This window comes from Toxorhynchites rutilus, chromosome 1 (genome assembly GCF_029784135.1).
Source record: "Toxorhynchites rutilus septentrionalis strain SRP chromosome 1, ASM2978413v1, whole genome shotgun sequence".
NCBI classification, from domain to species: domain Eukaryota; kingdom Metazoa; phylum Arthropoda; class Insecta; order Diptera; family Culicidae; genus Toxorhynchites; species Toxorhynchites rutilus.
This window is the reverse complement of record NC_073744.1, coordinates 49,534,621-49,560,894: the sequence shown is the minus strand read 5'-3', so window position 1 is coordinate 49,560,894 and position 26,274 is coordinate 49,534,621. Positions and strand designations below refer to the sequence as shown.

Below are 26,274 nucleotides of genomic sequence, written 5' to 3'. Positions count from 1 at the left end.
TTTTTTGGGTCATGAACAAAATATACAAGGTCGTTTCTTTAAATTCGATGATAATTTTTTTTCCATACCCAGTTTTTTCCAAGTCACAGAAGGTCAATTTTCGGCCAAAGATATTTTTTTAACCAGATCACGACGTTTTGTATATTTTAAAGGTGGGACCAGAATGCCGCGCTATGCGTCGCGTTGCGACAATTGTGCTTTGACACTTCATTTTAAATATTTGTGTTTCCATTTAATCGAACACAATAATGCGTTGCGTCATTAGCATCGTTGTACTAAACGCTAACATTTGTTCTAAACTGCTTGTGCCGAATTCACGATGACAGTGGCATAGTGTCGACGTCTGGTGGCAGCTTCAAATTAGGGCCATAATTTGGGTCCCAAACCCGTTTGTGTAATCTTTATCAGATTAGAAGACACGAAACATTTGAATGAAAATTTCCACATCATGTTATTTAATTACTTAAAACACGCATTTCTGACTTTCATTCAACCATATGGCTAAACAATTCCAACATTGCTGAATTTTTTCATCATAATATAGAGTTGTCTTCATGAACAATTTTCGTATGAGACTTTTCCACCACCTGCAAACAAAAATGTTTTCCATTTAAATAGAATACTAGTTTGATATGGAAAAGCTAATTTTCATTCATAATTTTAATTTTGAAAACATATTCATTTCGACTGAAAATCAGCTATTCTTTCCGCTCTCCCAAACTAGTAAACGAAGCTCAATGTTGTTTTTAAAAACATTCAACTGATCCGTGGACACAAGGACAAGATTTTCATACGAATTTTATTTTGTTTTTGTTTACATGAAAAGTGGAGACACGAATGCTAGACTGTGACTGCAAATCAACAGACTGCGTCGGGCGAATGTTTTAGTACAAAACGCAAGCAATGACAACTGATGAGAAGCAACGCACAACGCGGCATTCTGTTTCCACCTTAAGTCATTCGACATCGATTTTTTTTTCGATTTTCCAAATGTCCTTAACCCGTCTCGCGTCGAACAAACACCTTTCCTCGAGTGAACGTCAAACAACCAACCGAAAAATTAGTGAGCTGTTGATCATGAGGATCTCAAGCGTTCCCATAAACCGCTGCCGATACGAACGGCTTTAAAAATTGATGCTAACACGGGAATGACGGAAGCACCATACTGCGTTTCACTGTTAAATTTCAGGTTACGCATAATAAATTTTATTTAAATTAAACCCATGCTATGATGTACAACATTCTTTCACGAGTAAAAGTTTTGAAGAGTCGGAGCACTGAATGAAATATGTAAATATCAGAAGTATTATCAAAAATATTTCATTCCCTAAACAGAGTGGTGAAAATGAACTTCGTTCCGTTATGTGCTTGAAACTATTTTGTCATCTCTCATTGTGAACTGAAGGGAACAAACAGCAGCACAGAAATAATTTATTCAACGCGAAAGTGAGTGGATTCCTCCGGATCTCTCCACAATTTCCCAAATAAATACGTCCAACCGTACCGGGTCGTACTGTTTACCAACAACAATGGGCCGTGACGCACGCCGCATACTAAAATGCAACACAACACGAACACGTGAGAGCAGAACCCACCACCAAAACACGATCCGTTCAGGCTAAAAGAGGTTGAATTAGTCGTTTATCGCCTATCTTCAATTTCCCGCCGAGAAGCAAAAAAAAAAACATGCACTACATACGTGCAGCATTGATACTAGTATTTCTTTTGTTTTCATTAGTATCATTGTTTCATCACTTTGCGCGCCCGTCACCACCCCCACCAAGTGGAAGTGAAGACGGAGTGGAGACTTCAACCTTCGGCTAGCGAGAAGCGGCGAACCTGACCTGGCAGCTAGTCTCACGCGCCTGGTTCCAATTCATCACCAAATGACGCCGCAACGCGAGACGCAGAGCGCGGGCACGACACACTCACCTAGATAGCCACAAAATAACTCTTCGTTTTTCACTTTTCACCGTGCCGAAGAAAGCGATCGGTGGCACTAAAAGATTTATATCCATCCACTGGATATCGACGATTAGTGGGAGTGAGCCTTTATTGAGAAGTCCGATCACGTCTTCCCGCGATTGTTGGCCGGGATCTTCGTTCCGTTGCGTGCGGCAAAGCGACGTGAGAGTGTGTGCGGGTGTTCTTCGTCCCAAGACCCAGCCTAGCGGCATGACGTTGAGCACGCAGCGGCAGCTGAAATGGGAGCGTCGATGTCTCAGAAATTAGTTCATCATTCATCACATCGTGTGCCGACACGGACAGAAGCGTGTAGCTGTAATGAGATTGCGTTTACATCCGGCTACCGGGATTGCTCGCATTGATGAGCAAAGTTGTTGGAAATTGCTTCAGCGCCTGCGCATTGAGCTGCGCGCCGGGAGCCAGGAAAGTGGATGACCTTGTTCAAGCTGATTCCTGGAATCACCCGGCAGCAGCATTACGAATTAGAACAGGAATGTATAATATGTAGCATGATGAACTGATGTTTACCGTTCGCTCACACCTCGTTCCGATGATGAGTTATTTCTTCTATTGGAAGGGAATACACTAATCTATGATCCGTTAGCCGCAGTTGTTCCGCAACAGAAATTGAACTACTTATCTAACAGATTGCAGTGTGTTGCTCCGTCTAACTGTGACTCGGTTCACCCCGGGCCCATTCAAAATTACTATAAATTAGCACAATTCCCACGGACTATTTAATTCCAGCTCCAAATGAGATCCACAGAAAACTTATCCCAGCATTGCATTTACCCTAAATCACAAATTCAAACAAACGCCCTAGTCTCGGCGGAGAAAGAAAGTTCAGTGGAGAGGGGGCGCTCGAATCTGCAGCGATAAATAAATGAATGAAAAATGTGTATGTAAATTATCTGCGGCACATGAGACGGCTCAATTCTTCCCGCTACTTTCCCCTTGGCGAGAGAAAGAGAGACCTTGGGACCGAAGACCCACAACGGCAGCGGCAGCTTTATGTCACAGTTTCCATCGGGTTCGCTTTATTTTGCGCTAAACGCGAGATAAATAATGCTATAAATGGGCCCTTTCTTGGCCTTTTTTTTCTATGCGCCGATCAGGCTCTCCGAGGCACAGTTCGCCACGGCCTCCAACCACAACAAAAGCGTCGCTGAAAGCAAGATCTCCATAGCGCGGCCATGGCCGTGCCACACTGTGCAGGTGGCGCTGGTGTGGGTGTTGCTGCCACAGGAGACCGTTCGATAGCAGGTTTATCCGCGCGGAGAATTGGCCTGCTCGAGGCTCGGCAATCATTATACAGTTATTCTGCATCTCTTCTGGCACAGTCAATATGTTCAATTCACCACCGGTAACAACGGACCCGTTCGGACAAATGATCGTCCGTATGTTGCGAGGTGGACCTGTTGCTCGGGAACCTGCACAGAACACCATCATGATCGACGAGGCAGAATTGTGCTACAATAAACCATGTGAATAAAGTCTATTAATAATGTTTACATTTATACACACACATATATATATATACTCATAAAGGCCCATAAAATTACAACGATAAGAAATTATGATGTAGGTTTACTTTGGCTTTCTTTCTCCGCTGGGTGCACTCACGGAGACAGCACTGGGCCAGTGGGGTCGAGCTGATTTATTTTCCCCGCATAAACACACCACACTCAATCAGACGCGGCGGCGGAGGCGTTGTAGGCGCTGAGGCACACCACCATCGGGATGTGGAGAAACTTAGCCTGCTGGCCTATATTCTAACCGGAGTCGGTCGGTGTTTTGCGGTTAATCTGCGCGCCCCGGCTCTGTCCCATCCCATATCGTGGTGCCACAGGTTCTGTACGGTCGCCATGTAACCCCTCGGGGTTCGGGACCGAAGCAGGTTGACTATCATTCTTGCGACCGCGAGAGTGCGGGGTCGTTCGCACACGGCCGGTCGGATGTATCGCTCAGAAAAACGCACATCGCAAACGTTTTATTTTGACTCTGTGCCGTTACGGTGTTGGACCCACGGAAAATTGATTGAGGAGTGTGTGTGTATGTGAGTATGTATTTGTGGAAGGGTTCATTGAGCGCGAGAGCTGACTGTCATCAGCGCGGCCAACGAGGCGGATCATGACTTGCTCGGGTCGCACAATTAGTGCGCCCCATCAAGACTAATTGTGGGAACGTGAGGAAGGGTCAACCCAGGAATGGTTGACTGTTTGAAATAAGCATTCTGACTTGAGGTTCTCCAAAGATGAATCCAGTTGAACAATGAATTCGTAAATCAACGGTAAAATCTTTCTTAAAAAGGTTCTCCAGATGCACATAAGATCTCAGAATGTCAAATGAGAGCTTCATGAGGGTCACTATTATAATTCTAAGCCTTGACAGCATTGGATGTTTTTGAGAGGCATCATATTCCGAATGTTCTGTTATTCAAATGTAATTTGTATCGTTTATAGTAAATTGAATTTGTATAAAAACGAAATTGATTCGAGAGGATCAAAAAAGTTATGAACACTATTCGGGAAGTTGAGAAATTGGAAAGTCATTTTTTTTAGTAAATTTTGTGTATCAATATAAGTAAAAATGATTTGGTGTCCGTTCCTCACGATTTAACTCAAGAACGCAACGGAGCAATGGATTTAAACAATCAGTATTAGGTTTGATGCGTCTTAATCTTATTTGTTTATTTGTCAAAAAAAAATATTTATATATACCGCGAGTATAGATAACGTTCTGTACGGTTTGAGCAAGTGGATCCATCCAGATAATCTTTTGCTGTCGTGAAGCGTTTCCCATTTCCAACACGTTATCGCCAGTATTTTTCATTCTGATAATAATTAGTACAAAATGACTTTTTTGTGTACAGAGAAAATACAAAAAACCGGCGGTGCAAATGGGCATATAACCGTTCGAAAATTTGCCGATTTAATTGAGACGAATGATTCATGATATCGTTAATTTCGGGGCCCTCCCTTTGTTGGTAGCTGCTTCCGTTGGCACACACTGTTTATCGCGATGCAACGCGATCAACTCGCGCTGAAAATCGCAAACGTAAATGGAAGATGATCATTATCAGCGCGCACATTCCTGTATCAAATTGCCATCATTAATGCAAAAAAGGTGGGCCATCGAGACTTTCGCGGCCCATCAGGTCGCGTCAGGTTAGGTGCATCTTTCACCTAACCATCCGTCAAGGAGCGTTGATGACCTCAATGAATGTGGTTGAACAATTAATGGCCTCTGCTTATGATCACTAAGTAATCGCCATGGGAATGTCCGAAAAGCAGCACGAATATGTTTGAGGGTTTGTTTATTAAATGAAATGTGTTACTGTTCAAGCTCTCTATTCAAATGTCATCATCTTTGTATGCAAGCCACACCAGAGGATATTTAAGGGGGGACCCCGGTCTGAAATGTCGAAAAAATCGATATTTTTTCCATTGTTGGAAAGTTATAGCCAAAAGTATGTGGTCATCTCAATGGATATACTATTGCTTTACGTTTTTCCCGAAATCATGTTTTTTCAGCTGGATCTACTCGACCGATTTGGTTGAAAATTTTGATCGGCATGTAAAAATGAAGCTTCTAAACAGCGATTTTTCATGAAAAATAACGAGAAGCTTCAACGAGAGGCTTCATGAAAAATAACGAGAAGCTTCAATAACGAGAAGCATATAACTCTTAGACATTTTATCTTTCGAATAAAGTGATTATCATACCACTTAGTTTACCCGGAAAAGAATGATTGACGCCCAGAGGATGAATCGATTCCTCCTTAGAAATACCCTACGCAAATAAAACTCCCGACAGTTGGAATCATCGATCGATAGTGGCATTCGTAAGCATTCGATAATAGAACTGCTGTTTTCACCAAAAAAATGCGGCTCCGTTCAGTCCGGCGGCCGAAAATAAATGGGATTCGGAGAGAAGATCATAGTGCTTGGCGAGCTAGCGAGACCGTTAACGTGTCACTTCCCATTCACAACTAAATGGATTTCTTCTTCTTCTTCTTCTTCTTGCATTATAGAGACTTTAAATGTTTGCAGTTCATTCGTCTCTAGCCTTGAGAAGGGCCCTTGGGGACAACTCAATCCAAACTTCTTCTCAACCTGCCTTGACAAAGACACTTCGTTGTCGTTTGACGCTCCTCAGCGAAAATGTGGTATCTGGCTTCAAATATCGCTGCAAATAGTGTCCACATAGCAAAAGCTACGTCCGCCATGGGGTCTTTTTATGGAGAGGAATAGCAGCACGTATCCCGATGCAGCAACTAGCGCGTATCAAGCGAAACGGTGGGCTGAATTTACAGTTGCCAGCATTGAAATGTAGAGCGCTACTTATCAATCGGCAACTTCCGGGAGATGCACTATATGCCCTTTCACAATTCAATCCAAATTCAACGAAATCCTCACCCTCCCCTGGTTAAGACATACTACACGGAAAAAGTTCTTGAAAACAGTGACAACCTACATAGAACTTGTAAATAGTATTAATAGCAACGTTGATGTGAATGCGTTCGTCTCTCACAATTAATGCGATATATGTAAAAAAACATACTATGATATAAACACAATTTCGACAACTTAAAAAAAACAGTGTCCGCTTCAGCAAATATCAAACAACGTTCTTGAAATGGATCAGCTTCTATACGAATTTCTATGATTTCAACAGCTTGTTTACGAAGCAATTTTCAAGCTATTGAAACAAATTTTCGGGTCAATGATTAATCAGCATACAATTCAAAGGCCACATGTCCGTCCACATGAATCAACAGTTAATCGGGCCCTCTCCTCGAGAACTGTTTGTATATCGAAGCCCCGTCTCATTCTATTCTTCACTGTCAAATGAACATAACGGCAAATTGGAGAGACTCTCCCAGACTGAATTCGTTTCTCTCTCTCTCATGTATCATACACTCTCCAATACAAAGAAGCTAATTTTAGAAACACTGTACAACTGTCATGTTGAAAATTATTTTTGCTTTGATTCTTTGCCTACCACTATATGAAAAAAAGCGGGGAGTTATATACCTGGTATTCTATTTACGTTGTGCTCATACATCAATGAGTTCACGGTAGATAAACAATGAAGCCGCCCAAACATGATGTAACTCATTTTTTGCATCAGAAATCTAGTTTTCGTTTCACTTTAGGCGTCGTGCACAAATTACGTAACGTGATAAGGGGGGGGGGGGGGTCGAGGTTGCGTTACTTCCTGTGTATTAGAGATAGGAAATTGCGTTATGTAGAGGGGGGGGGGGGTCCAAAATCCGGATTTTCAGCGTTACGTAATTTGTGCACGACGCCTTATATGGACGCCACAATGAGATTGTGTACGCGGGCAACGAGATTCATGTCAGGGGGAGTAGTAGTGGTGAATTGAGTCAGGTTGAATGAAGGTAGATTTGTACTCATTCGATGCTTTCCAATCACAACTAATTGGATTTCTGTGCGGGCGCCAGTTTATATAAAGATTTGCCTGAATTCAATTCACGGGGAGTCGCGTTTGGTTCGGCCTTCTCGGTTTCCTTTTGCGCTGCGATTATTTTTTTGTTGTTGTCAATATGATTGATAAAGTGAATTTGACAACTGATAAATATAAAGCCGGAATTAAATATTGTGATGCAAATATCGGTTCTGTGATTAAATTTTTTTTTTGTAATAAATAAATGCCATGAAAAAGTAGCTTTCAAATAAAGTCTCTCAGAAGAAAACCAGAAGTAGGAGAATAACAAAAAATGAAGTGTTAATAGTAGAGTGTTGAAGAGTGTCAAGAAGTATTCTCGAAGTGAGAAAAATGTGTCTATGGCTATGAAGTTTTTTAAGCCATTTTAATGAGAGTGAGCGATGGGTAGTAAGTGAGAATGCAGTAGAGCGAATGAATAGTTTTCCAAGCAGCATTCGTCTCATTCGTCATATTTCGTCCTATTTCGCCATGGACAGTTTTTTACCCTCATTTTTTCTTAAATGTTGGAGTTGTTGTTGTTGGTGAGGGTTTGTTCTCTCCGCTCATAAAATTTCGCTCTGTTCTCTGCACAGTGCCGCTCTCTGAGGGTCCAATTATGCTCTCACAAAGTCAAGCCAAGCAAAGCAGGGGCCTCTAGGGTTTGCTCATCTTATATCCGGTCAATGATTATGGCCGTTGCTATTGCATTTGTTTTTCCGCGACGATAAAAGATGGGTTATGAGACTTTCATGCAACTATTTCTGAGACTGCATTGGACTTGGACTAACGTTTGAAGGTGGTACAAATTTATGAAGCTATGAAGGTATTTTGTTTTATTGTATTGTGGAGTTATTATCTTATTACAATTTGCGTTAGCTCATCGTCGCGATTGGATTTCGATAAAAATACGTGTGATAAATAATAGAATTTATAGATGGTCTAATCAAATTTATAGGTTTTCCTTTTCAGGATACCTAAAACCAATCTACCCGGCACATGACACATGAGATTTCCGGATTTTCGTGTGGTTGAGTGGACGATAGTTCGCGTTATCATAATCACATCACTTACCTCAGTGAATCCTGATTATTACCTTCTCCCACTAACAACTATCTCTTCCTTGATAATCGCTAAGGAACCACGCTATAGAGGTGACCCTTCTGGCCTTCGGGCGGCGATTAACATACTAACATTCCTTCCCTTCCCATAGTGGCTGTAAGACTGACGAGGCTGACGTAGTTAATGATTATTTGCAGCACGAATCACCGAAGCATGTACAATGAGAATGGTTTGCTACCCCCAAGTGTCATACAGTGTGTTCTTTGTGCAATTTCGCTGGTTCAGGTCGATCACGGAGAGTGACTGCGAATTGTACAGTCTACCCAAGCTCAAGCTAAGGCTCAAGATTTGTGGAATTTCAATTGCCTGTTTTGAAGCAATTTTTAAGCTATTGAAACAAGTTTTCGGGTCAATAATTGAAAAGCATATAACACGCATACATTTTATCTTTCGAATGAAGTGGCTATCATATCATTTCGTTCACCGGGCGAAGAGGCATTAACGGTCAAATTTTTGTGTCCTTGCGTAACGCTCTCATTTTCAAAACATTGAATTTCCACCAGTAAAGCAATGAAAGACGTAGTCTTACGTCAATAAGTTTTTTTTTGTGTTTTTCCGGAGGATTATGCATAAAAACAACGTTTTATGAAAAAGTGAGTTTGATTTTGAATACTGAAACGCAGGGGCTTTTTTCCATTTTTTTTTTACTGTGGCTGCTTCTCGATTTAACCCGAATGTAAACAACTGTCTCGGGTATTTATCGATCCAACGAAGCGAGAAAAAACATAACACCGAACGAGCAGACCGTAAAACTTCAAACACACGCACACATATTATGACACAACGTCAACCGCCAGACATTCATCTCCGCCCCCATTCGCGAGCAGGTTGACTCACTGCGCGAGTGAGTGTTCGTCGCCGAAACATCGTTTAGCCCTCCGCATCCACCATTCGCACCAATTCCCGTTGCTTCGTTGCCGTAGAAAAATGGAGTGGCGGCCTCCAGCGAAATTATTATGCGAAACATGGCGCGCGCGCGTTTCGTCGCTTCTGACATCAGCTGTCAAACGGCGCGCTCGGATGACACCAATTTCACCCACTTTACATTCATACACATATTGTTTGGCTGCGGTCGTGCAGCGTCATGTATCGTTTAATTGATTCCTCATCATCCCGTGAGTGTGATGTGAATCTCGTGGATGTTGCGCGGGATAACGGAGCCGATGACATGCGGTAAGCAACGAACCTTAACTATGCCGCCGAAAACTTGGAGCGTTGGATTCTGAGCAAGATTTAATCGCGACGCGGCGATATTAACTCACGAAATGGGAGCACCGCAAGTGACAGGCTAGAAATGGAACAAACACAACGCATTGTGGATCTTGGCCGGCGGCGCAGCGGCACCTGTCGCATTGTTCCGTCGGAAAGTCGTCGTCTGCACGCGACGCCGGATATTATCCAGTCTCGCTTCCACACTCCCGGCAGCACGGGATTTAGATTATGTAAATATTGTACAACGGTGTTGCGGAGGGGCCTAACAAAGCTATCAACCGGTAGCACAGACACCACGAGATAACCATCGAATCGTGTCAGATGTACGGACGGAATTTTGTGCGCCTGCCGTATCCAGGTGCTCCCGATGACCTAGTGATAAGATCGTGGATTATATAATTACCTGGAAAGAAAGAGAGGAGAGTACGAGAAAAAAAACGTTAGTCATAATCATCACGAATTTGTGTGTTGCGATCATAAAGTATTAATTACTGTTTTGAAATCGGTTGATTAGAACTACAAGATACAGCAATTAGATAATCAAAAGCGTAAAAACCGATAGTTTCAGTGTCTGCTCTGCAAATCATGCTTCTACCAAAGAACCAAAATTATCCGTCTAGCGGAATCTTCTTCAGACACACAACAGCCACTCAATGCGTCTGGCGATCCGTATTCGTAAATCGATATGTACAGATTTTCTCTTTTTTTTTCGACTTCGTTTTGAGCACAAACATTTTTTTTTTGTTGAGGTTATTGGCCACGATCGCGAACGCCAGTCGACTATTTGAAACGCCATTCACGCAGACGCGTCCGTGTGAATGATCGAATCATCGAAATCTGGCGAAACTTCGGCACAACTTCCTCAGTTGTTTTGATGGAAAAAGAAGGAAAGCAGAATAACATTTACACACTTTCGATCACTTCATATGTTCCATACATGCCTAATGATCAAGCTAATTTGGCTCTAGCGTTGCTGGTGAGGGGGAACATTGAACACAAAGCGAGGGCATGAACCGTACACCGGTTTCCCCGAGAAGGTCAACAGTGGTGAGGACCATCATCAAGGTTGCGAGGCGAACTATCGATCAACATCCTTCAACTAACTGTTTCCCACACATTCTGCACAAACATGAGTTACAGCAGTTTGCACTGAGCACTGTTTTTTTTCTCTTCTAAATCGCCTGCAGAGATGACAAACTGTCGCTTGTTCGTGCCCATGTCCTCCAAACCAACGGCTAGCGGGGGGATCTTCGCCCAGAAGCCAGCGAGCTAAACGAACCAGTTTGTGGTAACCGTTGCGCGCGCAGATTCGCAATGAATGCGTGTGCCTAATCTCTGCCGTAACCCGGTTTTCTTGGGCTGGATTTTTCCCGCCATACCCAGGCTACGTGATGTATCAACATCGTCATCATCGTCACATACCACGCGAGCGGGGGGGCGCGCGCGGAGCAAAAACACGTCAGATGTTGTGGCTGTCTAATCCAAACGGTGCAATCATCTCGCAGAGATCCTCCAAAGTGCGCCAAGTGAAATGAATGGATGCTACGACGACGTGTTTTCAATTATTGGCATGGCCGCGAAACCACAAAAAGTGCATTCACGATGTCGGCGTGTGTTCGTGGCTGAACATAACAATCTCACCCTTCACCCCACCCCACCCTCGCGGTACCGGATTTGCCATTTTGCCTGTATTTGGTGGGGGCCCAAAGTTTGCAGCAGGAAGATCAATGTGAATTAGATAGCATTGGAGGAAAAAAAACTACATCAAAGTTCATTCGGTACGTGGTGCACACATCTGACTGACGCTGGCCTTCCCGCGATCGTTCCGATCCTCCTGGGAGTGGAAAAGTTCCAACCACCCGAAGAAGAGAAAGAAACGCACATGCAATTTATAAAACGTCTATTAAATTCATGCGGGTCTGAATTTAAATGCATATTGTTTCACTTTTTGTGCCGTTTCCCCGCCGAGCATTGCGCCTGCAGCGGATTGACCTGGTTTTGGTGCTTCTGGCGGAGTAACTTTCTTCCTGTGTCTGCATTCCCTGCTGTCACTGGCCTCGGGGAGGCCTGGTCTGGTCCCTCCAAATACCAGAGAGTGCAGCGGGGATGCTGCTACGATCTCGGTGGTATGATAAGATAACCGGTATCTGTTGTTTGCCTAGGCCGGACAGGTACACTAGGCTAGCTTGCGTCCAACTCGTCCATGGAACGTGGTCGTGGGATCTTTCTGGACGCGCCAAAGTGGCGGATGATTTCTTTCCGGCATCGTCCAACAACCCCTATTGCTGCGAGTATTTGAAGGGAAGCAGCGGCGGCGAGCAGCACTGCTCGCGGACAGGATCTGTTCACGAATCGGTCCCGATGTGCTAATTGCTGGCTGGCTGGCTGACACGGACGGTCCGGATGCGAGCGAAAATGAAAGGTTCGCTGCTAAATATAACCTTGGCTGGGTGGATCTGCCTGTTCTAAGCGGAGCCCATTTGGGAGGCCGTTGCGAGGGGATTCCCCATTTGTGGTTGTTTTGTTTTGGGTGGCAAACGTTCGGCGGATGTCGTTCCTTTTAAAATTGATTAATGACCGCTAATGGCAGGACACTGTAATCGATTCATTGGATTCGGAATGTATCGTGAGAGAATCTCGAAAGTATTATTTTGAGCGGAGCCGGGAACATGTTTCGTCGGAGCAGTTGCGCGAAATGATGTTAGCAAAATGTAGAATTTCGGTTCCACACTCAAAAAATGCTCGCTATCTTGTATCATCTTCATTAATATTTTATTACTTTGTTCGTGGCAAAAAAAAACGAACTCGCGTGGTTAATGGAAGATTCCGCTACCACGCTTTGAAGAGCCAACGTTTCCAATATTCGTTTGATTTGTACATATTTATTGTTCAATTTCTTGTTTAATCATATATCTACCGCAACTCACTTCGATTTTTGTTTTCCCGCTTTTAGACTTGTTGATTACGTGTCCTGAGTAGCTACAGACTACATTGATAACCGAAGGAAGTCATATAAACCCTTGGTACATATTTACACCAAGCCCATCATAATATTCGCTTCTGCGGAGCAGGTGAAGTCTTCCATGATTCATCTCTGTTTAGGAGAGTCATTAGCCTTCTCAGACAATACAATAAAATATTACCCTAATTACAACACGTTTTGTAATCCAACGAATGTACTGAAAGGTTAACAGTTTTTACATATTCCAACATGTTTTCTGATGTGTGCAATAGGGTGGCAGCGTAAATGGTCATGTCAAATTTCAAAAACCGACCATGTACATTTTGTTTATTGGCCCAAAAAAAAAATGACCTGTGTAAAGTTTCAGCTCAATCGGACATGATTTGGGGGTGCCTCAAAGCGCTCAAAGTTTTGATTTTTTGAACCTCGAAAATCTTCCAAGGAGCAAAGGAAATTTGGAAAATCGAAAATTTTTCCGATGCCAAATGTCTTAAAAATGCATAAAATGTTGAGATCTGGCGTTATCACTAATAAATGGAGTTCGAATGAGCTAATATTTGGCATAGGGTATATTTTTGTGCAAATCAACATTTCGCAACAAGTTCCGAGTGAAAAATCGAGATTAAAACCATACGTTTCATTTCGTATTCCAAAAAAAGTCCCAGAGTGTCGATTTTCGAAAAAAAAAATTTTTGAGATGACACTAGGTCTCGACGTTTCATGCAATTTTAAGACATTTGGCATAAAAAAATCGAAAACTCCGTTTTCCTTCACTTGGGTGATTTTTCGATTTTCAAAAAAACTCAAACTTTGACCGCTTTGCGCCACTCTCTCTTAAGTCCAATTTAGCTGAAATTTAGTATAGGGTGATTTTTCGAGGTTGTGAACACTTTGTATAGGTTAACTTTTTGAAATTTTAGAGTCGATTTTTTCTCATACATTCATTCGCACCCTAATGTATAGTATAGCAATATTAGATCAATATGAGCGAGCGAAACAAGATACAAGCATACTTAGCCACATACACGGTCCAGATCGAGATGTGTAATATTATCACGCATTTAAGCAACAACATCAGCAGCTGTGTGGATAGCGTGGTTATGTAAAACAGCTTCAGGACACGAAAAAGCATTCTGTCGAAGATGAAATATTTTCTGGCAACACTAGTTTGAGTGTAAAATTAACTCTCGGCCTCGCTTGTAGCTTGAAGTCTCTACAATAGAAAAAAAAAACGTTACAAGCTTATTCACTTGAACGTGAGAACATAATTTCGCATACATTTGTGCGGACCGCTAGGTATGTCTCTAATACGCACTACAGCATCAAGCATCGTGATGATTCGTTATCGTCGATTCAAGCAAGCTGCAGGGACGTACCCGAATGAGAGATTGAAAAATGAGCTCGCCACGGGTAGGCTGAAGTCGGATGCGGTAAAGTGTCTGCTGCAAGTGATTGACTACGATTTGCGGTTATTTAATTTCAACATGCAACGTAATCCCACGTCAGCTAAGTGTTTTTTTTGTGTGTATCACTCACTGTTATCGAAAAAAAAGTTTTTATATGTTCCGATGCATAGGTTAATTATGCGAGCGGAATTTTTTGTACGACTTTTATTATATTTTGTTGTTTTTTTTTTTTATTATGACTTCAACAGCAGTGTAATACCAATTATATGATACAGGTTGGACTCGAATTTGGAAAAAAATATTTTTGTATTCTTCAAATATGACATATTTCAAGAAGAAATGTAACCTTTCAACGTTAAGGTGAAATTAAAGTGTCTTTTACATGTACAGTGGGGTAAAAATCGTGATTTTTGAAGAGGAATTTTTTATATTGATATTGAAGCCAATTTAAGAAAGATAGAAGTTGGGTGTCAAAGAACTTATTGTAGAGCGGCTAGAGAGCGGCTAGATTCAATTTAATTTATAGAAACAATCCAGCTTAATATGATTTTTTAGGATAAAATCAATCATTAGAAATTATTTATTTTCAAGTTTTTTACTTCCAAAATGTTATTAAAATCCACTAATTCTGATGCTCCACTACTACATTCTGTACTAAATTTTCTCATCTTCCAAATGAAAGCAACAGAATAGTCTTCCGTAACGTACTTTTAATGTAGAGCCAGTTTGAGGCAACAGAGTCTGAAACAAAAAAAAACTCTGTCCTTGTTGAAATTTGAACATATGCGTAGAAGCATTTTTTCATCAAATATGATCGTCTATCGCCACCTGAGAGAACCTAGATAAAATTATATTTTTCACATGAGGAAGGTGTTTTTTTGACTTCAAGGGGATGAATCAAAAATCAAATTCCTCTTTTATATTCAAAAAACAAAAAAACTCATGCAAAAAAATTCAATAAAAAAATTTTTTTTTGACTCGATTATATACAGGATTCGATTACATACAGTGTTGTTCTCGTTGAATGATTTGTTAGATAACATCGAATCAATACAAAGTGAGAAAGCATATGACATACTAAGTGAAATCAAAAATTGTAATTACGAAATTCAAAAATTATGCTGGGGATTTCACTGTTTCATTTGTAAGAAACTAGTGTAACAATTTCCTTGTCCCTTCTTTTCTTTTCACGCTACTGTTCAAGATAAAGAGGCCATTTATACATTAACACGGGCTTTGAAATGTATCTTCGAGAATAAAGCAAGTATAAATGTCATGTAAAAATGTGAAATGTCATTCTCTAAACATGAGCTCTTCTTCCGAGTTTTTTTCCGTCTCCTTCTAAAGGGTTCTTTTATTTAGAAGATTATATTTATCTAATGTTTTTTTGGCAACTGAGCTGCTCTTTCACGTTGTTAGGTCTGATTCTGTTTATTATCCGGAAATTTTACAAAAGTCATGATCTGTATTTTTTAAATATTTTTTGTTTTATGAATATTTTTTGGGATTATGTGAAATTCGGGTAACTTTCTGATTGTTACTGTAAAGTCTATCATTTTCAAAATCATTATATTGCAATATAATTTATTATTTTATATATCGGATACTGAAGTGTACGAAAATCAGTTACTCCAGCGTGAAGAAATAATAGTTCCAAGTGGCAGGCTTTGCGGATCAACCGCAACTTCCGCTGGTGTGAAAAACTCTCAATCATTCAGGAATAATAGTATGACGAACTTTTGAAATTGAAATTAATTTTTTTTTTCAAATAAAACATGAAAAAGTTTTTGTTACAAAAACTTTTTCCCTGTAAAAGTACCCATCTTTCGATGTATGGATGACTTGTTGGAAATTTCAAGGGCTGCTTCTATCTAATTTTTTTCTGAAAATTTCAAAAAAGTACACGTTTGAGAAAAATGAATTTAATTTTTCAAATATTTTGTTTTCAGTATTATTTTTTCTTCAAAAATTGTTTGGCATTTTTTTATGAAAATTAAAAAAATTCCTACGATGAAATGTTTGACCAGAATTTTGTAGAAATTACAGTTGTGGATTTTTGCAAAAATATTGAAAAAATTTTGGCTCATTTCAAGAAGTGGATCTTTGGCAGAAATGATGCCATTTCGTGTGCTGGAGAGTTAAATGCGCAAATAATGAGCTGTTTTAAAAGCTTAAAAATGGTTTGTATGTATACGAGCAGACATCTCTCTCTGTTTTCTTTTCTCATAACATTTGGGATTGTGCCAAAAAAAAGTCCATACGACGTCAATGGGGATCGAACCAAGGCCGGCTGGAATGCAAAGCTATTTCGCACGACCACGCTATCCATATAGCTGCCAGAGCTATTATATAAAAGCGTGATAATATTACACCTCATCAAGTTGGAAAGTGTTTTTCAAGAGGATAAAGAAGAACATGAACGAGAATATATCTTTCTCTGTCTGGGCCGTGTATTTGGCAAACTATACGACAAGCTTTCATATGCTTTCATTTAAATGTGCCTCCTGTTTCGTTCGCTCATATTGGCTCTAGCATATATATTATACAAATGATATACATGTATTGGGGAATAGAACATTTTCTGTTATTTTTCAGCTCATTTAATGCAATAAATCGGGATGCCATAACTTATGCTAAAAATTAACTTTGAGTGTATCTGAGATGGTGCTGCCAACTCCTAAGACGAAACTAACATCAAATCCGTGATATCTACATGAAACTTCGCACGTTGAAGCAACGACATTCTACATAGACCTAATTAAACGCTTATTTTCTATGAAAAATATGCACTGATACTTTTTTACTTTCTTCAAAAAATCTAAAATGAAACAGCCCCGAGAATTCAAATTGAGAGTTTCCACAGAGTACAATTTTTATTTTTGGATATATTTAAATCATATTTGGTAATGAAAAGTTTTGTATGAGGGAGCAAAAATTTCATTTTCAAGAATTAAATTTCTGGGTATTTTTTATGTTGGTTTTTTGTGTGTGTATCAACATAATCAAATCATTGATTTCTTTAATTATTTTGGTTCATGTTATTCAGTTTGATGTTTAAAAGGAAAAAAAACCTTTTATTTTAGATGGTTATATCGTGTTCTGTAATTCGACTAACATGTTTCGAGGCAAACGAAGGTTTTCAAAATTGCATAGTCCAGCGTCAGTTTGAATAATTTTATTTTTTTTGCCTCAGGCTAAGGTCTGATATTATCGTTCAAATATTTCAAACTCATGACTCGATCCAACAGCCTAACCGCAAGAGTGTGTTAAATCAAGTAGAACAAGATCAAGAGAGTAGGACATTCAATAACTGGAATGGCAGTTGTCAATCCTGTTGCTTTTCTTCACTGTTGAATAACAACATCTGAATTAATGAATGGCCATTGCAAAACATCTCGAATATGAGTGTCTGTATGTAGCGCTTCCTTCCTTTTTCGTATCACGGGCAAAGCTATCATTCGCAATTATCAGCGTACCGATTGGATCTCTCACATCCGGGCAAAATCTATCGACGACCTTTTTTTTGCTGCTGCACAGTCACGTCATATCACTTTGATTAATTAGGAATAACCTGCGCGCCTACTTCTGTCAGCTAGTGGCCGCCGCGCGCCCCGTGGATGAAAAGTCTGTCAAGGACCGACCGCTGCTGGGATGGAATGTGTTTTTCTCAACACAGACAAGTTGTTGATGGTGTGGCAATTAATAACAAGAGCTAATTACTCCCTGGTGGATCAGCATCAGCCTGCTTATCATGTTTTTGTTGTTGTTGTTGTTGTTGCTGTTGTACGATTATGATGTACCCTATGTTGCGATTAGCATATTGGAAAACCAATCCCAACTACACGAGCGCACATGATTGATACGCTAGTTCCTGCATGTTCGTCATTTCGCGGGAGTTCGATGCTTCTTCGAACCTGTTTTGAAAATCGCGAAATCGAAACGCTTGCAAAAAAAAAGGTTCTCAGCTCTCTGTGAGCGAAACATCCGCCCTCATCGGCAAGAGCTACCCGGACCTGGCCGGTCGTAAAACAATTTTCGCTGTAATTGATGGCGTGAGTTGATTGGGATCGGAACCGTGCCGTGTTTTTCAGGTTTCGCGTGAGTACCGATATTGTCGCGTGGGTTTAAATTTCCTCGATCGAATTTTCACTTTCTCCGAAACCGTAACCCCGCTGCGGGAGCATGGGAACGGGGGTAACATCGAACGTAACGTTTTCCCGTGCTGATGGGAGCGCGACAGTTAAATGATGGGAGTGTGGTTATTTTTTGACAGTGAAATTGTGAGATTTTCGTGGTTCAGATTATCGCGCGGCAGACAATGGCCGCGCGAACAGATTAAATTAGTTCCGTTTGTCGTTGCCCAAATTTTGGTACAATATGCTTGAGGGACTGAATCAATTTGCGATGTCACTGGGAACGGAATTCATAATTTAGGTTAACTTTTTTCTCTTGTTTTTCGTTCCAGCACACGCTGACCGGTCACAGCGGGAAAGTGCTGGCGGCAAAATTCCTCGGTTCGGCCTTTGTAGTCACTGGTAGTCACGATCGCACGCTTAAGATCTGGGACCTCAAGAATCGTTCCTGTAAGTACCGCGTTCGCATCTTGGATGCTTGATTCAACAGCAAGCTAATGTCATTCCTATCTTTCGGGGGGTAGGTACGGAGACCAAATTCGCGGGTTCCAGTTGCAACGATTTGGTTACGACGGACAGTTTTTCGGTGATTAGTGGCCACTTCGATAAGAAGATCCGCTTCTGGGACACTCGGACGGCGGACTGCACCGCCAACGATATATCGCTGCAGGGCAAGATCACATCGCTGGACCTGTCGAAGGATGCCAAGTTTCTGCTCTGCTGCGTCCGGGACGACACAATCAATATGCTCGATTTGCGCAATAACAAGATCATCCGAACGTTCAGGTGAGTGTCGAGTGGGTGGAAATGTTTGTCTCGCACGCTGACCAAACAACTGAACCATTTCAGCGCGGACAATTTCAAAGTGGGATGTGACTGGGCCAGGGTGGCATTTAGCCCGACTTGTCAACGACTGGCCGCTGGTGCTTCCGATGGTTCCGTGTACATTTGGAACGTTAATGGTCCGCTGGAGACGGTGTTGAAAGATCCCAAGTGAGTCATTTGAATATTTATCCTTGACTAATTCTCTCACAAATGATTAAATACTCAATTCGACTCTCTCCGATTTGAATGACATTTACAACAGACTTTCGTTGCAGAAGTTTTTGCTTTTTTTTTCCACAGGCTAACTAGGCGTTACAACTTTAGTTTTTTTTTTCAAAACATAAACATTGATTCATGCCGCTCTATATACTGTTTTTCGAATTAAACAGTCAATGAAGTGTTTTCCAATATTTTACCTGGTATAAAACAGACCGCCAAGTTAAAAATTTCTGTGAAGCGGCTTTAACGGGCATACGGGTGGGTTTAAGATGGGCGAGTGATGTTATATAGTGCTCCCACGGCCGAGTGGTTACCGTCACACATTATCATGTCGAGGGTTCGGGTTCGATTCCCGTACTGGCCGGGAGATTTTTCGTCAAAGAAATTTCTTCCGACTTGCACTGTGGTCATGCGTATTCTAGAGTTTGTCACTCACAATACATTCAAGGCGCGTTACTTGGCATAGAAATCTCAACTAAGTACTTATAAAAAAATTACGCAAGTAAAATACTACGTTGAGACGGCAAAAGTCTCACTGGGAACGTTAAAGCCATCCAAGAAGAAGAAGAAGAAGGAGAAGAGTGATGTAATATGCAGAGCATGGGAGTTCCCCACAAGTGAGAGAAATTATTTCATTTTCTCCCTCTCTCTCTTGCATCGTTTGTATACCCATACTGAAATGTAAACAAACAGAGAGATATGAAGAGAGCACGAGTTGGGTGCCCTTTTCATATTCAACTTTAAACTTTTTTTTTCTCTGTATTATAGTGACTTTCAACACTTTTAGCAGGTTCGTCACTTTTATCTTCCATTTTGGAAGAATGTCGGGAGTGAGGATTGAACTCGTGGCCTTTAGCGTGAGAGGTATGGATGCTACCAATAGGCCAGATCGCCTCCCACACAACTTTTAACTGTTTTCCGTCCAGCACGATTATTTGCATCACCCAAAATTTGCAAATTAATCTGTTGAATACACTCCAAACATCGCGTCCATGTGAAACTTATATTCAGAAATATGATCTTCAGTGTTCAATACAATTTTTGGCATTAAAGAGTGCTTCAAATGCCATATAGTGACATGTGAGAGGGATACTCATAAACAGAAATAAAAAGTTCAACAGTTAACTATTCAAATCATTCGCGTGGTCATCTTACTCCCACTTTCTGTCTTTCCCTCAGTTTCCACTTTAGAAAAAAATCATAATTCGAAAGCCGTTGATCGTAGCGGAATGGTCAAAAAATCAATGTTTTAATTATTAGTTTTATAAGTTTCCGTACAACGTACAATGTTTTGAATATTTAATTTTATTTTTATAATTTTAACTGTTTTATGATAAAGCACAAATTTTTAGAAATGGTTTCTAAAATTTTTTGTGAAATTTTTAAAATTTTTATCTTTAGATATAAAATAAGCTTTTTCTCACGTACGTATAACTCATCATTACAGGAGAATGGATGATCAGTTTTGAGTAGTCTATATACCGTTGAGTTTGTCTTCACCAAAATAAGAATGATAGAGTACTTTGGAGAGTAGTAAAGGTTAACAGAAAAATTCGAAAAAATCGATTGCGCAGTAAATGCAGTGAATATTTTATCCAATTAATTTCTTCAATGCATAAGATCGTGAGTTCAATCCCAGGACCTTTCGTTGATTGATCTTCTAAATGGCCTTTTTCAGGGCTAGGGGCGAATGATGCAAAGCCTCCATAATAGAGTCAATTAGACACTGAAAAAAAAGTTCATACAAATGTGCAAAATAATTTCGGAAAAAAATGCATTCTTTTTATAAGAATTTTTTTCCATCATAGCTGTTTTTTTATTAGTTTAGGTATAGTATTCTAAGAAAACAAAACAGAACATGATTTTTTTAATATTAAATAGAGCAATTCCACGCCAAATCGACCAAAAAACAGCAAATTTTGACCCGACTCTCTCACATTTTTTTAAAATTTAGTACTTATGATGGATACTACCCAAAGTCACAATTTTCATTATCGTATAACCAACTGAAATCTTTCCTTGAAAAAAACGTAACACAAAATAGAGATGTTTGATTAAAACACGATGTTTGACAAAGTTGTTGGAAAATATTTAAGAGAAATAACATTTTGAACACAATGCTAAAAAATATTACTTAAAAATTGAATTTAAAATTAAAAACTTTTATAACACAAAACCCTACCTTCGATGTTTTTTGTATACTTTTATTGGAACGATTTTTCCTTTATAGTTCATTGATTTTCAACAACTTTGTCAACATTTGGATTTTGTGTTACATTTTTTTCAAAGAAAGATCAATAATTTAAATACGCCCTTTTTAAAAATCAGTCGTAATTTGAATTGATCATATGCTAATGAAAATTGTGATTTTGGGAAGTCCCCATAATAAGTATCAAGATTCACAAAAATCAGAGCAGTCGGCTGATTATGCGTGGAATTGCTCAATATCTGATTGTGTATTTATCATATTAAGTTCAATTAATTCAATTATTCTCAGACACTATTCCGCTGCAATTTACAGTTTATTGATCGTTTAAGCAAAAATCTTCGAAAAAGAATTAGACTACTTTTTGAAAAGGATCAACTTGTTTTTTTCTTATTTACAAAATCTCAAAAACTATAATATTTACAAAATGCTGGCCAAAGGATGACATGTAGGAAATTGTTTGAGTTTTCGTAAAAAAGAACAAAAACTTTTTGAAGCAAAATTACACTGAAGTAAAACAATATTTTAAAAATATTTTTTTTCCCAAAAAGTTTTTTTTAATTCTAAAAAAATATGTGAATGGCCTTACAATTTGTAACAAGTCACCCATATATCGTACTTTTACAGAAAACAAGTTTTTCGAACAAAAACTTTTTCATGTTTTCTTTGGAAAAATTACAACTAATCCTAATTTTGTTTGAAGTTAAGATAGCGGCATAGTTTTAGATCTCATAAAAATATGAACTTTTGTCGAAGACATCAACTTTCTATCTTTTATAGTTTCTGGATTTCATAGCACTTTTTATAGAGACCCATGTAAAAGTAATGTTTTACTCGTTACATTTTTGTGTGTAAATTCTCGCGTTTGACACGTTTCTAGATACAAATAAGTTTGCAGAGCATGTAAATCGCGATAATCTATATATATATATATATATATATATATATATATATATATATATATATATATATATATATATATATATATATATATATATATATATATATATATATATATATATATATATATATATATATATATATATATATATATATATATATATAAATGGATTTCTGTCCGTCTGTCTGTCTGTCTGATTCTTATGGACTCGGAATCTATTGAGCCGATCGACATGAAAATTGATATGTAGGAGTTTTTGGGGTCGGGGAAGGTTCTTATGATAGTTCTAGACCCCTCCCCCTCTCTAAGGGGGGGGGGGCTGTCATATAAATGAAACCCAAATTTCTTCCTTACTCTAGAATTAATCAAGCAAACAAAACCAAATTTGGCAAACTCGAGAACTATCAAGCAAATGGAATCGAACTTGGCATATAGAGGTTTCAGGGATCGATAATCGTTGCTATGGTAGTTCGATACTCCTCCCTCTTCTCTAAGGGGCGGCTGCCATACTAATGAAACACAAATTTCTGCATAAATCGAGAACCAATCAAGCAAATGGAGCCAAATTTGGGATGTGAGGGCTATTGGGTACGAGAAATGTTTCTCTGATGGTATAGCACCCCTCCCTCCTAAGGAATGGGAATTTAAATACACATATTTCAACCAAACATAACATAAATAATATAAACATATATTTCACAAAAAAAACAATTCACTCAAAAACTGTAATAGTCCTTACAATTACAATACGTCGAAAGATGGGCTCTTTTAAAGGGAAAGAGTTTTTCCAACAACTTTTTTATGTTTTTTTTTCGAAAAATTAGTATTAATGTTTAACTCGTAACGTTTTGTATGAATTATCCCGATTACATGTTTCTATCTAGAAACATTTCAAGAAGATGTCAAATCCGAGAACTTACACACAAAAATATTACGAGTAGAAAATTACTTTTTTCAGGAGTCTCTATACAAAAATGCCATGTATTCAAGAATCTATAAAATATAGAAAATTGGTGCATTCGACAAAAGTTCATATTTAAATAAGATCCAAAACTTCGTCGAATACACTATATCGCTATCTTGATATTAAACAAAATTAGCATTGGTTGTGATTTTTTTCAGAGAAAGCATAAAAACATTGTTGTTAGATAAACTTTTTTCCTGTAAAAGTGTCCAGCTTCCGACGACTTGTTGGAAATTATAAGCACTACTCATATAATTTTTTTTGAAAATTAAAAAAAAAGTTTTTGAGAAAATTAGTTTTAATTTTCAAAATAATTTTTTTTCAGCGATTTTTTTTTTATAAAATTATTTTGGTATTTTTTACGAAATTTTAAACAATTTTCTACATATCATCTTTTGACCAAAAATTTGTAGGTGTCATGGTTTTTGAGTTATAAGTTTTTGTAAAAAATTAAAAAAGCATTTTTAGCCCTTTACAAAAAGTAGTAGATCTATATTTTTATATTCACAACGTTTTCGTTTTCATTTTTCATTTTATTTATTATATCAACAGGCCTTTACATTAGTGCCCTAATGATATCTAAATCTAATTTAAATCTAAGTCTAAATGAAGATTTTATTAATGTCTAAGAACTACGAGGAACATTTTTTTGAGAGTTGAGCGAGACAGGTGAAAATCGAACGATGAAAAACATCGGTTTAGCACTCGACACATACTCGCTACGGGCTCGTTGTGCCCGTAATTTGTGCAGGAGTGAGGGAGACGAATAAAAGTGTAGTAGCGTAGGTTTCGATAGCAAATGTTGAAATTGATCGTTTGAAGAAGGTCGGGACAGTCGATATTCGTGAGAATCAGATCCGATATAAAAGTAGCCTTAGCTACGTCTCTACGTACGCTCAGTAGATCAAGTCCAATTAATTTACAGCGGTTCTCGTAGTGAGGAAGATTTGAGGGATCATTCCAGGGCAGATTACGCAAAGCGAAACGAACAAATTTACGCTGGATCGCTTCGATGCGCTGAATACCGTTTTGATAGTAAGGCGACCATGTTATGCAAGCATACTCGAGAATTGAGCGAACCAACGCACAATAGAGTGCCTTGATGCAATAAACGTCTTTGAATTGTTTCGTGACACGAAAAATGAATCCGAGAGTTCTAGAAGCTTTGGCGGTGACGTAAGATATATGATCCTTGAATGTGAGTTTACTGTCAATGATGACTCCTTTTGGAAAATACATATGCGAAAACACATATACCCTTTTGATGAATTTGTAACTGTCAATTGACCTGTGGAAAAAAAATGTTTATTTTCTGCATCGAACATATTCAAAACATTTCATTTGAATCGAAGAGAGCCACACAAGATTCTTGATTTCACAAAAAAAAACTACGATTTTATAGTTTCGCAATTTAAATTTCCGAGGTCCACTGATCGTGATTGGTTTTTTCGCAGCGGAAGTGGGGCCGCCGTAACCGCCGTCAGCTGGCACCCGTTCAGCTCCGTCCTGGCATCGGTGGACCGGGCCAAAAAGTGCACAATCTGGTCCAACGCCTAACGATCTGCGACCAGCGTCTCGCCCGACCGGTCTCGATGATTCCGTTCCTATCCCCGGGGCTCTTGTGCCAATATCATCTTGCCCGCGGATAGAGCTCTGCTGCCTTCACGACGGATTTGCATCGCACGATGATGATGATGATGATATGACAGTGAGCCGAATGACGACGACGACGACGACGATTATTATTCTCTACAAGACGACGATGCGCAATTGGTGAGATGTATTTTTCTACGGGGTGAGCAAATCTCGCAGTTTATGTGCAGCGTTTGTGTTTGTTTGTACTCGTGATTCCATGATGCTACCTTTTCTTAAGTTTTTTTCTCATTTTTTCTTCTGTTTTAAGTTTTCAAAATCGCCGAAATTGTTAGGCTAATATATGTTTGCTAATGTTTACCAGTTTATACGAAAAAATTAAAAATAAAAAACAAATGTAATTACGCAGTTCTGCCGTCAAGAGCTGAGTTCAACTCAACTGTGAGAGAACGTGGACGTGAGCGTTGACTCGATTTCATCCGAAAATCCCCAGCACCCAACAACGCAACTTTCTCTTTCCCGTTTTTCGGTGACTCAGAATCGTTCTTTGGGCTGCTGATCAATGACCTGAAAATTACAAATATATAGGACGAACAGGTTTTCGATCTCGTTGCTCTGTCGCGCGAGACACACCGCGCCGCAAAATGACTCAGCAGCCGGTGGCAATGATCCAATCGAGGAGAAATTTGGAGAATTGGCGTGACATCACTCTCGAGCGCTTGTTCACGCGTTCTAATTTATTTCGATTTGGCTAGGAAGCGATTTCTCCCATCCCATCGTGTGGTCTGCAAAATTGTATTTGCTACGCAAATATTTGACCGATTGTTGGCTATTAGTTTGACACAGAAAAATACAAGCGATTCCGGCAATTCCACAACAGGTAAATATTGATTTTTTCTCCTCTCGCTTGATTTTTGCTTTCTGTTACCTTGAGCTTTTGCGCGGTTTGGTCCGCAATCCGCGCGCGTCGTAATGACCTAACGGGACGCGGAATCATCACGCGCTCTTCGCTAGGCTTTGCTGCAAAGCAAACACATCTTCGGGATGGGATACTGTGTTCTCGTTTCTAATGGTCAGTGACGAGGTACGTGAAGGTAGCGCATATTATGTTGGAAATGCTCGCACGCATTCATCATCCGTCGGGATGGATTCCTTCACACGCAGCAGCAGCAGGCAGTGGATCGGGATGGTTTCCCAGGCCCCATTTCAGTGTGTTTGCAGAATCAACACATTCGCGGAAAGCAAATGACAGTTACACTAATTTGAATTTATGCGAACAATTGAACGATAATCGCGTCTCATTTCACGGCGATAAAAC

At 39.6% G+C, this 26,274-nt stretch overlaps 2 protein-coding genes across 2 annotated transcripts in view; one reads left to right on the top strand and one right to left on the bottom strand.

Annotated features, from left to right (window-relative positions):
- Positions 1–25,391, top strand: part of LOC129765123 (autophagy-related protein 16-1) — a 266,024-nt gene extending 240,633 nt beyond the window's left edge. The window contains exons 4-7 of the mRNA XM_055765013.1: positions 18,581–18,698; positions 18,773–19,034; positions 19,098–19,241; positions 24,818–25,391. Of these exons, the coding sequence (XP_055620988.1) occupies positions 18,581–18,698; positions 18,773–19,034; positions 19,098–19,241; positions 24,818–24,920 (627 nt within the window). The 3' untranslated portion in view covers positions 24,921–25,391. The remainder of the gene's footprint in view (positions 1–18,580; positions 18,699–18,772; positions 19,035–19,097; positions 19,242–24,817) is intronic.
- The window catches only part of LOC129765119 (uncharacterized), a 279,465-nt gene that overhangs the window by 215,409 nt on the left and 37,782 nt on the right, over positions 1–26,274 (bottom strand). The window lies entirely within an intron of this gene.